We start from the raw sequence: 11,739 nt of genomic DNA, 5'->3' as shown, positions 1-11,739 counted from the left end.
GAGAACCTGAGTTGCTCAAATTAGTAAAATCCTCTAGGCACGGCCTAAATGCCGACTATACATAAGCAATATATCAGATATGTCAATTGACAGAGTGGCTGTTTACATGCGCCGTATTCACAATAGCATGAAGCCAGACATAATAAGGACGCACCCATTCATTGTTCACAAACCCAGCATTAGTTCAAAGATATGTTGACACAGATGACTTGGAATCGGCCTCTACAATAGAAGTTAAACAGCATTGCTCGGTAGTTTGACATGGATTCAAATTCTTGTGTTGTTGCAGTGTAGTTAAGTGTAATAAAAAGTCATGAAACTGGGTGAAATAAAAGCGACTTCTGGATATCAAGCAATCAAGGCGAAGACTTTACAATTTCCACCGGACTTAATCGATGTGAAAACGAGGTAAAAATCTTTCAAATGAACTTGTATAACAGCAGATTGACGAAGCGCCCTCGCAGACGTTGTTGTTATTATTCCTCTTGTAAAAGCGGATTTTCGCCCGCAAAGCAGGATAACGAAAATCTCAGCACAGCCTGTAGCCTTTTCTCGTTGCCCTAAAGCTCTCAGTGAGCCTGAAACTCGATACAAAGGCCCGCCTTTACCCTGTTGTGGCAATTTTTATCTGTTGTGCTGTGTCCGGACTAGAAAGGGAAAATCTCCCGTTGTATTGAAGCGAAGAGTCTGTTATTGTCAGCAGTTTCTCGGAGGTTTTGTTGTGTACGTGAAATTGGCTGTGATTTAAAACAAGGTAAAATCAAATTAATCGAAATGTAAACAGAAATCGTTGAGAACAGATTCAATTTGGGTGCAGATAATACGAACTTGTATTCTGTGCCTAAATCATGATTTAAATGGAGAAATAGTTGTTATGATATTAGATAGGTTCAATCTCAAATTCTCGGTTTAACAAGTTGCACTGTTCTGCTAATTTCGCCGCGCTTTGTAGTTCGAAGTTTAACAATTAAATCAGAATGCTTGGTTGTTAACTGAAGAAAGACCGACAATCAACTATCGCTTAACAATGAGATCATTGTTTCAGTGAAAGACAACACACAATCAAATCGTCACTAGATGTCAGCATTCCTCCACTTTACGCCTTCCGGTTTCTCACGCCCTCCCACGATGACGTCACTAGCTCGCGCGCTTCGAAGCTGAGAACGAGCAACTCACATTGCAGCGAAGATAAGAGGCTTCCCCCTGTCGAGCTCACGATCAATAAGAAAATCAAGTTTCCACACACCAAGGTATATTAGGTTGGTTTGTCGGGTAGAGCTACTAACGTACGAATTCACGGTAGCCAGGTTTGGGAACTTCCGATAAGTGGCGCAACAGAGCATAAGCGTTTACTGTAACAATAATTGCTAAGTCAGCAATTATCAGAAATTCCAAAACCTGGCTACTGTGAATTCTTACGTTAGTAGCTGTGCCGGTTTGTCGCTTGTTGTGTTTGATCAATCAGAGTTAAACACTTAAATCTGCATTATCGAGTGTCATTTGCAATTTGCAATTACTCAAGGATTGCGATCGGTACTGTCATCTTGTTCTGCAAATATTGAGATATTTTACCCAGTGGTGGGATTCAATTTTTTTTTGTCAGCCGATTTTATCACAAAAGTCATATTTTTCAGCCGGTTCTGTTACAAAAAAATTCATTGACAGTAACCAGTAATGCTACCCGGTTCGCTGATCTCATAAAATGTCGTGAGATGGTTCTAAAAACCGATGCGAACCAGCTGAGTCCCACCACAGATTTTACCCAACCAATTGTTTCCACTTTTGTTTTGACAACAATTGTTTTATATTTTCCAGCAACATCAAGTTTCAAAAGCTGACAAATCCGAAAAAGTGACGACATCGGATCGTGACGTCATCGAACAGCTACGTCAGCATTTGCGTACGCAACCCCGAAACGGGACGACCAGTGTTCTGGAGGCTATAGGAGATCCACAAGTGATTGAAAATAGGAATTTATGTGTTTCATTTGTAACTAAGACCTTGAAAGCTTTCCAAAGGCATAAATCACAGTACGCCAGGCCCATTGAGGGCATTATACCGAATCAGTCGGCCACGAAGCATTCACCACCATATGGCAGGGCGTGGGCTAGAAAAGTCTGGCCTGCGGTGGGATTCGAACCCTCGACAGGAGTCTTTCCGGGTCTCTTTTGATCAGTATCAGTTAGGATAACCATGAATTTATGATTGGTATCAACCCTGAAGCAAATAGACGCTTCAGGGCTGATCCCAGTTATGAATTTGTGTTCATCTTAACTTATCCAAAGGCATAAGGGACGAATTTACTCAATTTTTAAACGTTATTGTTTGTGAAAAGCATTTTATTGCCAGTCCACCGAATGTATTGGGGCTGAAACTGAGTAGTTGGCAAATCCGCAAATGTGAACAAAATTATTTGTGTAAGTTACGGTGCGTGGGCTTATATGTGGACGTTGTTTAAGGTGAGAGAGGAACGCTTCTACTACGAACCTCTGAGCAGCTTCCTGGAAAACAAGGAACAAGCATCGAAAGAGAAACTGCTGGGAAACACGTCCGGTTTGCGTGTGGTCAATATTATGGTGAGACCAATCGAAAACATTGATCTGTGGATTATAACCATATCTTTTTCACGGGGTTCGAGGACGGTCCATGGAACGAACCCCGATCTTTTTTATGTCTGTATATGGGCCAGGCGCGCCAAAACATTCGGCCCAGAAATGTGTTTTAGCCAAGTTTCTGCCTTAAGCCTATAAGATTTTATACGCCTCCTGGTTGAGATTTTTTATACTTGTTTTAAATCTTTACGGGCTGATTTCAAAGTTGCATGTCTATGGAGTTGTCGGAACCAAATGTAACAGCTAACTTTTATTAGATTCCGGCGTTTGGAAATGATCAAGATGTGAACGGAGATTTCGTTCTTCCAATCGCGCTTTCGCGTCAGCAAGCGACAAACAATAGAAATACAACACGACCACGAGATGGGGCTGTGCGCGCGTTTTCATATTTACCCAAAGTTGTGGGAAATTCATTGTCGCGTAAGGAACAAAAACGAGAGGCGAACCGGGCGGATGCGGATGCAAGGAAGTCGAACAGCCAGACGAGCACAGAGTCCGGGATCATGCTTCCTCCGGGAGACGGATCTATGGAAGAGAAACTCATCCGGAGAGGAATGTATCCCCGGAAGACGCCTGTGAATCTTCCCAGGATCGGATCAAGACGAGATGAGGAAGAGGATTACGACGGAAGAGAGGGAAACAAGCGTCGCAAGGGTGTGGCGCCCTCTAGTGAGACGCCAGCTCGTCGTAACGCCACCACAGTCCAACTTCCAACCCGAGGTGAAGAGCAAAACACCATGAGTGGGTTTCCACGCCGAGCCACAACCACAGCCACTGGGAAATCCCACCTCATCGGCCCCATGAATAAGATGGACATGATCGCTTACTACAGTCGGGCAATGCAGGAGCGGCTCATCAGCTACGACGAGTACATAAAGAAGTTGTCGGTTCTCTCACTTCACAAGATAACTCTTCCCAACAGCTCGATGCGGCATTTCCAGATTGTTCGGTAAGTCTTCAAGCACAATCGAACCCCACCCTCTTTCCTTTACACGGGTGGTTAGATTCTAGGCCCCCACCGACTGGTCCCACCAACTCAACTCACAACTACGTAACCACGGCTTGCAAAATATACATAAAGAGATAAAATCTTGGATGCAAATGTTACTGGGTGATTTAATCACGTGATGAGTCAAAACTGACAACGACATTGTTTTCGAGCAATGGCGTAAAACGGCCTCGATGCATTATTGATCAACGTGCGTTGCTAACGACGCGCCTGGAAACGATTTACGCTACGCAATCACAAATCTTAAGTGGGAAATTTTTCGGCATTAAAGTTTCATATCTTTGGCAAAAGTCCGATCTACGGGGAGCAGGAAATTTGCGCAGAAATCTTGTAAACTAGCAACGATGCTTTTAATGCAAATTAGCTCGAGAAGTTGAATGCTGTTGCAGGCATTAGCATTTGAATATTTTAGATTTAGCAGGGACTTTTCCAGTTGTTGTTGCAAAATGGACATAACCAAATCACTGCACCTCGTTTGGCTTGACTTGAAAAATGTTGTCACTGAATGCCAAGTTGCTTGTAACAATCTCAAAAAAAAAATTCTGCTGTTATTTAAATTATTTACTTTCACAAAACCTGCCAGGCTAAATTGCGGCAACTTGTAATACATAATTTAACCAAAATTTAATAGAAACTATCAACGTACTTATAGTCCTCTGTATATAAAACATTTTTGTGAAATCTATTGTGAATTTTAGTGACGAGAATCACAACATGAAACCCCGACTAACACATGTCGATGTTAATCCCATGAGCGCACCGCAACCATCCCCGGTCGGAAAATTCGCGGACGCTCATCCGATGAAAATTCTCCGACCAACAGGAGCATCTGCAGATAAGGGTAAAAATGTTGAGTGTGTTTCAACTCCGTGTTGTGGTTTACATAAACCAGGGCTGCAGAACTTTGCACTGTACGGCCACATGCGTCTGCGCACATGTTTATTGTGTTATTTATTCTGGTTGCTGAGCAATTGTAAACTTTGCTGAAACTCCCTTTGGCCCAAAACGAATTATTTCATCTTAGACGTGAACTAGACATACAAGGTAAACAGTTAACATTTGCGGTATGTGATGTGAATTAAGAACCCGTGGAGCGGCCGACAGAAGCTAAAAGGTTTTGCGCCCCTATAATGGATTCAATGCTTCCACGCTTAGAGCAAAACCAAATTATAAATTAGTCACAACGACACCGAATGTCTCGTAGCCAATCAGGATCGCGCAATCAATCACGTGACCGCGATCAATTTTGTTCAGTTTCGAAAATATCCGAAGTTCAATCGATGTCTTCCACCGACACCAAATCCCCCCCGCGACTGCACAGGGTCGATATTGGGGAGGGGCTAGCCCTCTCCGAAGAAGACAGGACGAGTCCTGACGTTACCACTGATGACGTCATCACCACGGATTTGACACGATACTCGCACGTGCACCACCCGCGAGCTTCCAGGCCGCCACAGTACCACTGGAATCACGAGGCAGCGAATGTGACCACTGGAGGCGCAAAAGATTTACCGGGTCACGTGATGTACCGGGAGAGGATCAGGTTGGGGGGAGTCCCGCCTACACCGGATCGCGTCAACGTTGAAAGAAAAAGTTTAGGTGAGATTGAAAACAGCGCCGGGATTCAGCCGGTTCGCACCGGTTCTATAGAACCGTCTCACGAAATTTTATCAGATCAGCCAACCGGGTAGCATTACTGGTTACTGTCAATGGACTTTTTGTAACAGAACCGGCTGAAAAATATAACTTTTGTGACAGAACCGACTGGAAAAAAATATAATCCCACCACTGGTTGTAAACATGTTGTCCTGTCATAGAGCGGATTGTTAACTCACTAACACAACAATGTGAATTTCCGCTACTTAAACTTAATCGACTTAAACGCAGGATCCCGGGAACAGAGACTCGGCTTCGCTCCGAGGAGACTGGGCAGTGTTTCGCAGGATAGATGGGAACTTCCCACTGTGGGTGAAGTGGAGGACCCAGCTTACGATCCCAACATCATAAATACGCCAGATGTCGCCCCTGTGCGCAGTGACGTACCATCAGTGGGGAAAATCCCATATCCTGCAACGGGTGAGGAGTCGACCGGTTTGGATGCGGGTGAAGTGCTGAGCGTGGTGGACTTCCGCTTGCCTCCGGAGGATGTGGACGCGGAGAGTCAGTCGGATGCAGAGTCAGTCTTCCAGCCGCATCTGGAGAATATGCTGAAGACGATCAAACGCGCAAAGGCCGGAAAGAGGAGGAATCGGGTGCCTGAGGTGAGAGGACTCGTTCCGACCGTGATCCCTCAACTCCGTGTTGACGAGTCAGCGGCTGCAGGAGGAGCGACGTTGAGGGTTGATGTGAAGAGCAGGTCTCCTGAGAATCTTCAGATCATCTCGCATCTTCCGGATCACACTCCACCACCATCCGCTGCTGCTGGGAGGGAGATGAGGGTCAAGGACGGCCAGGATCTGTTCAAGAGTTCAACAAAGCAAGCAGAGCAGAGCAAAGAGAATGTTAAGATCGTGATAGACAAAGCAAACTCGCAACTGATCGTGAACAACCAACAAAGTCCGCGGATCGCCGAGAAGTCGAATCATCACGTGACAGATACAGCACAACGACTGAATGGCGGAGACATCCGGGTTACGACAGCATCAGTGGAGCTCGGAAGATCTGATGAGGATCTCGGGACATCCAGTGAGACTCCATCCCGCCTCGAGATCGTCATCACATCGGTGTCCTCTCCGCAACCTCCTCCTAACTCCGTCATCGGCAGTGACGAATAACAAAACTTCATTCACTGATGGCTTTATCAGCTAATACGTAGAAAGTGGAACGTCACACGTCGACAGTGCAGCGATGTTTCACTGTGTTGTTTTTGTATATATTTGCGTGATGTGAGTTGTTGTTGAACGAAGACCCGCGGAATCTTTCGCTTTGTTCGCCCATGTGTGATGTCACAACATCAATAATGCATGGCGAGTTACAATGAAACTTAAGCGCCTACTTTTCACTGTCGAATTCGAATGTAACCGCCCCGTCGTGTCGCGCTAACACGCACACAACGAGAGACGTAAAATTCCGACACGAGAATTCAGGTTTAATAGCGAGAGTGAGGATTGGTGGGTTGGCAAACGTGCGCAAACCAAGTGTAGACTGTAAGGTTACAAGCTAGAAATGAGTTTTACCAGCACAAGAAGTCATTATTACACAAAAGCTTGTGGGTTTGGCTGTTTGGGCCTGAAAACATATACAAGTAGAAAAAGGCAAAGTTTTAAAAGCATGTGCTGCTTCTGTTTGTTGTTGTTGCGAACCACCGAAGTTTTTCCTGCCCATGCTTTTATACAGCTCGTCCAGTACAAAGTGAAGAACGTATTTTTGCTGGAGGGCAGGTAATATTTTTTTTTTGCTGGAGGGCAGGTAACAAATTAACTTGGTTTGGATGTTCGACAAATTTAGTGGTTAACTTGTCATGTTTGGAATGCAAATCATTGGACAAGAATAGGCATTACCAGCCGTTGTGCGTATCTAATGACCACCCTTCGTCCAAAATCCCTCCAAAAGCTTTCTCTCGGTCGTTTAACTTCCAGCTTACAGGCTTGCATGCTTAAAGCAATAAGCTCCATGAATATTTGATATCAGTCAGCGTTTAGCTTGTCAGGCTGGCTCGTTATGGGTTTTGTCCGTGAACACAGATTGCCCGGGCAGCTGGTTGACAGGAACGGGTAAAGGAGAGATCGTATCTTCGGAATTAAACCCAAACTCCACGCAGTGCTCGACGTAGAACGTGCCCACGCAGTTTACGAAGCGATTAGGAAGTGATGAGTGACGTTTCGGACGATCTAACGTCAGGCAGTCTTATAGTTTAGCCACGTTTACTCATTGAAGCTATTTTAAATTCTTCAGATCAGTAGCTGGAATCGGTTTCTACAACGCGAGACGTAATGCTATAAAACCGTTTGAACCGCTATATACCGATGTCTAGCACTGGCATTAGGCGTATAAACTGTACTTTGGTAATATATCTTGTCCTGCGAAGGGGAAATTTCGTCACGAGCAACTCGTTTAAATTCAAGCACTTTGTATGTTTGGTGAAGCGGAACGGGAGACAATAAGTGGTCGAATAGCGGGAACTGGTGGTTAGTCACGCATGACGACATAAACAAAGGGCGACGCGATTCTGATTTATGACGCGACAGCAGCTTAAGGTTGACTGGTTCCTCGGTGAAGTTTCGTCCGTGCAAGGATATTTGCTGACAGATCCATCAGCTATTGATGTTATAAGGTGATGAGAGGTGGATTGTTTAAGCAGAAACGAAACTTCTACGCGTGTTCGGGTTCACTGACTTCGGTTTCAACTTTTCTGTCTTCAGAAACTGACAGAGCATGAAGTTGAGTGAAGTGCTTGTTGCCGTTGTGAGGTAAAAAGTCGAGTAAGAATTTTCACGGATATTTTGTTGTCGACACGGACGATGAAAAGATTAGCGCAACGAATTTGTGGCGGCAGTTAGTGTGTTTTCACGAATCATATAAGGGCTATGCAGTGCTACAATGTACATGTTCATTCATTAAATACTGTGGTAGCTTTGAAAGGGAGTTAAATCACTGAGAACCAGTAACACGCAGTGCAAGTTTTCAGTTAAATTACAGGAAATGTCATATACTTGTGCATTGGCAGACATGACATGCGTTGAGAACCCGTGGTCTTTCGCGGTTCCAGCACATTGAAGTGAACTGTCATTTAGTCAGAGGGATTGGGCGGCGTGAACCAAGTGGGAGTGGTCGAGTGAAGTTGTTTGTAAGTTTTCTGCTGTATACTGCTGATCTATTATATATATTGTGTGGCATAATGACAGATGAAAGGGAGGTTTAATTATTTGAATTGTTGCCGATAAATTACGGTAAAATTAAGACACCACACCTTCTGTGCATTTTGATGGATATATTTTGAAGATAAGTTTAAACAACAACCAACAGCTTGATGTTTGCTTGCACAAAGTAGCGCGCACTAAAATTGATTAAAACTTCAGCAAAAGCGAAAATGAAATTTCAATCGACCGAGGTGATTAATTTTTGATTTGCGTTTTGTTTTTGCGCAGGAAGATCACAAACTTAGCTGAGTAGAAATGATTGCTTCGACGTTTTTAAGGCTTTGTGTCGATGACGGTTTGAAGCCGGTAGAAACCCGATGATATGTTCGCGGATGAATCTGATTTGAACCAGCTTGAAATGTTCGCATTGCAACACAACAGACCGGACACTCTCCTCAACATCCTCACACTTATTGGTGCGATATTCAGTTGCGCTTTTGCTATCGATGACGTAGTATCACGTGACGGACTAGCGGTGACGTCGATTGGACGTAAAATTGCCATGGATACGAGCTTCCACGATCGAGATGTGTTCACTGGAGCGTGGTACCGGAGCAGATCGGGTCGGCGTGTAAAGCGAACGGTGTCTTCCCGTGACCTTTCAACCCGGGTTGACCTTGGAGGAACCGCGAACAAATGCGTGTTGACCTCTACACCGGGCCACGTGATGTACGAGTGCCGACCTTTGATCCCGGAGCCCGATGACGCGTCCAACGTCACCGATCTGACGTCATGGCATTATGACCTCACAACCATCAGCGACGCAGCGCAGCAGTGGAAAGTCCCGGTTAGTGTGAGTGACCTGAGGTTGTGGAGACAAGGGATTGCTGCCATCAACTCGCACGCATTCATCGCTTTACGTAAAACACTCAATATCCTACATCTCGAACACAACTTCATCACATACGTATCGAAGAAGGCGTTTGTAGGTATGTGAATGTTGTGCGGCATATTCTTTAATGCAACTAAATTATCCATATATTCGAATCAGACACTGCTTATGACAATTTAAGGTGCTATACATAGATATTTATGTTTATCTAATTTATATTAGGATAATGTGGGAAATGTAATATCTATTCACAGCGAAACAAAACTCGTTTTTGTGATAGTAATTTATCACTTCAAAGCAACCTAGGTTTTAGCAAAGAAGCGGTCGAATTCAAACTAAGCTGTATTGCGTAATGGTTCATTTAAAGCTATTTTATGCCTTGAGCTAGTTATTGACATTTACTGCACGAATGTTGAGATAAAGGTTGTGGTGAAGGAAAGATTTGGTCTCTCTCATGGGATTTGGTCCACAGGGAATCCATTAAACATAATAATCTGAGCCGAATTATCCCGCAGACCTTAATTAACCGTGACATGGTTTAGGCCAAATACAACAAGAAAAAATTACGATTCTTACTTACAGCTTTTTCCCATAAAGGGATTCGGGCAATCAACACAGAATGTCCTAACACCGATTGATATGCTAGGTTAAATACGGAGAAAAGGGTGGTTCAGAAACATTGTAAAATTGGGTACAAAAGACACGGACTTAAATAGTAGCTAAATTAAACCAAAATGAGTACGTTTTATTGTACATCCTTGACAAAGCTATTGTAAAATTGGTTGCTTTGTTTTGCAGGCCTTCAACAACTCGATGAGCTGTACATTTCACACAACCGCTTGCAATCCTTGCCAAGTTGCGTGTTCGCCGATTTGTCGCAGCTTTCCTTCTTATCCCTGCAACACAACGAGCTCGAGGTGATCCGCCGACGGACATTGGGAGGTTTGAAATCCCTCACTTTTCTCGACCTTTCGAGCAATTCACTCGAGGAAATCCACAACGATGCGTTCCAGTCGATCCAGGGAAGACGCAGCATCGCAATCGACCTCCGCAAAAACCGACTCCTTCATCCACGCAAGGGTTGGCTCGTCACAAGTACGCGTGACGTATGTAAGATGACGTCACACACCACCAAGACTCCCCCGCGTGACGTCACTACCCCGGGTAATACGACATCAGTGACGTCACAAGACGAGGTGAAAAGTGGGAATTATTCTCGAGAGCAACGTCATATTTTCACGCGGATTCTGTGGGCTTCGGGGAATCCATGGGATTGTGGATGCCAGGAATCATCGGAAACATTCGACTTTATGCACACGGCCATCTCGCTGACCTCAAAAAACGTGCTGCAAACTCTCAACTGCACTGTGAAGGACGGGACACTAGTGGCGCTGCAGAGATTGGGAGGTTACTACTCGGTCTGGGACATCAGTATGCCATGCGCATCCCCACCCGAACTCGCAGGCGTAAACCTAGGGTTGCTTTCCAAAGCTGTTCCGTCCCTGGTTCGCTCCTGCTGCAACGATTCCCGCCAGGATGGGGAACTCCCGTTGCGTCGGCGGGAAGCTTGTGACGCAACAAGGCAGTGGTATCACAACCTGACGATGAATTGCAGTTCACACGATCACGTGGGTGTAGGGGGAGACGACGGACTGAACGACAACGAGGTCACGATCATCGGGATTGTGATTGTTGTAATAATCCCAGTTCTACTCACTCTCTGTCCCGACTGCGATCGTTCGGTAGCTCCGATCCAGAAGGACCAGCAGCGTGTTTCGGAGGGCGAGCATCCGTCAGCCTCCCTCAACAATAACAACAATGCTACCAACAACATTTTCCGAGACAGCAGGAGCACATACACCGTGCGGACATTTTCAGATCGCACCCGAATTTTTTCCAACTACTCGTCAACTCGCTGTTACGGAGCCGACTGCGGCCTGCATGTATGACGTAATGTGTTTGAAAAGTTGCTTTGGGTTGAAGAATAGCTTTTTGGGACCTAGATTTAGTGTGTCCGCAAACGGGCTTCCTAAAAAGTGACTGAACGTGATTTCTATTTCATTTTCCCGTGCCTCGAACCAAGCGATCCGACGGTACCAAGCAGCACCGGGCGAACACACTTTTTGACATCACTGTGGTTTGATGCGAGAGACAAATATCATTGTGAAGTCACACTACCAAGCTGACATTAGTGATTTTTGCACATCCAACATTTTGTGTACGACATGCGTGATATTGTTTGCGTTCGTGAATTGACCTAATGTTAATACAGAAGCACTCGACAGCGAGCATAATGCAATCGCCCGCATAATAAAGTTAAAGTACCACTGGTATTTTACGGTGTTTGTTTGTATTGTATTTTAAGTCATTTTCTGCAGTACTTGATACATGATACAACAAATTCTAGAGCAAATGATGGTAACCGAC

The 11,739-nt window shown here is 44.9% G+C and overlaps 2 protein-coding genes across 2 annotated transcripts; both read left to right on the top strand.

Moving 5' to 3' along the window:
* The first annotated feature begins 311 nt into the window (after positions 1–311).
* Positions 312–6,607, top strand: LOC145237656 (uncharacterized). The gene is made up of 8 exons (XM_080100601.1): positions 312–408; positions 1,046–1,250; positions 1,816–1,956; positions 2,460–2,576; positions 2,870–3,561; positions 4,320–4,462; positions 4,876–5,220; positions 5,509–6,607. Exons 1-8 carry the CDS (start codon positions 314–316, stop codon positions 6,393–6,395), a joined length of 2,625 nt encoding a protein of 874 aa, XP_079956727.1. The 5' UTR covers positions 312–313; the 3' UTR covers positions 6,396–6,607.
* Positions 6,608–8,689: 2,082 nt separating this feature from the next.
* Positions 8,690–11,655, top strand: LOC145239520 (uncharacterized). The gene is made up of 2 exons (XM_080102851.1): positions 8,690–9,409; positions 10,111–11,655. Exons 1-2 carry the CDS (start codon positions 8,803–8,805, stop codon positions 11,259–11,261), a joined length of 1,758 nt encoding a protein of 585 aa, XP_079958977.1. The 5' UTR covers positions 8,690–8,802; the 3' UTR covers positions 11,262–11,655.
* Positions 11,656–11,739: the final 84 nt, after the last annotated feature.

This window comes from Phallusia mammillata, chromosome 7, assembly GCF_965637545.1.
Source record: "Phallusia mammillata chromosome 7, kaPhaMamm4.hap1.1, whole genome shotgun sequence".
Taxonomy (NCBI): domain Eukaryota; kingdom Metazoa; phylum Chordata; class Ascidiacea; order Phlebobranchia; family Ascidiidae; genus Phallusia; species Phallusia mammillata.
Note: the sequence above shows the minus strand (reverse complement) of the source record. Positions and strands in the feature narration are given on the sequence as shown.

What these genes read in the sequence shown, in the direction of transcription:
- LOC145239520 (XM_080102851.1), top strand. Translation starts at nt 8,803, where the DNA reads ATGTTCGCGGATGAATCTGATTTGAACCAGCTTGAAATGTTCGCATTG. An exon ending in ATCGAAGAAGGCGTTTGTAG is followed by an intron (nt 9,410 to 10,110) that starts GTATGTGAATGT and finishes TTTGTTTTGCAG; the next exon opens with GCCTTCAACAACTCGATGAG.
- LOC145237656 (XM_080100601.1), top strand. Translation starts at nt 314, where the DNA reads ATGAAACTGGGTGAAATAAAAGCGACTTCTGGATATCAAGCAATCAAG. An exon ending in CGGCATTTCCAGATTGTTCG is followed by an intron (nt 3,562 to 4,319) that starts GTAAGTCTTCAA and finishes TGTGAATTTTAG; the next exon opens with TGACGAGAATCACAACATGA. An exon ending in CGTTGAAAGAAAAAGTTTAG is followed by an intron (nt 5,221 to 5,508) that starts GTGAGATTGAAA and finishes ACTTAAACGCAG; the next exon opens with GATCCCGGGAACAGAGACTC.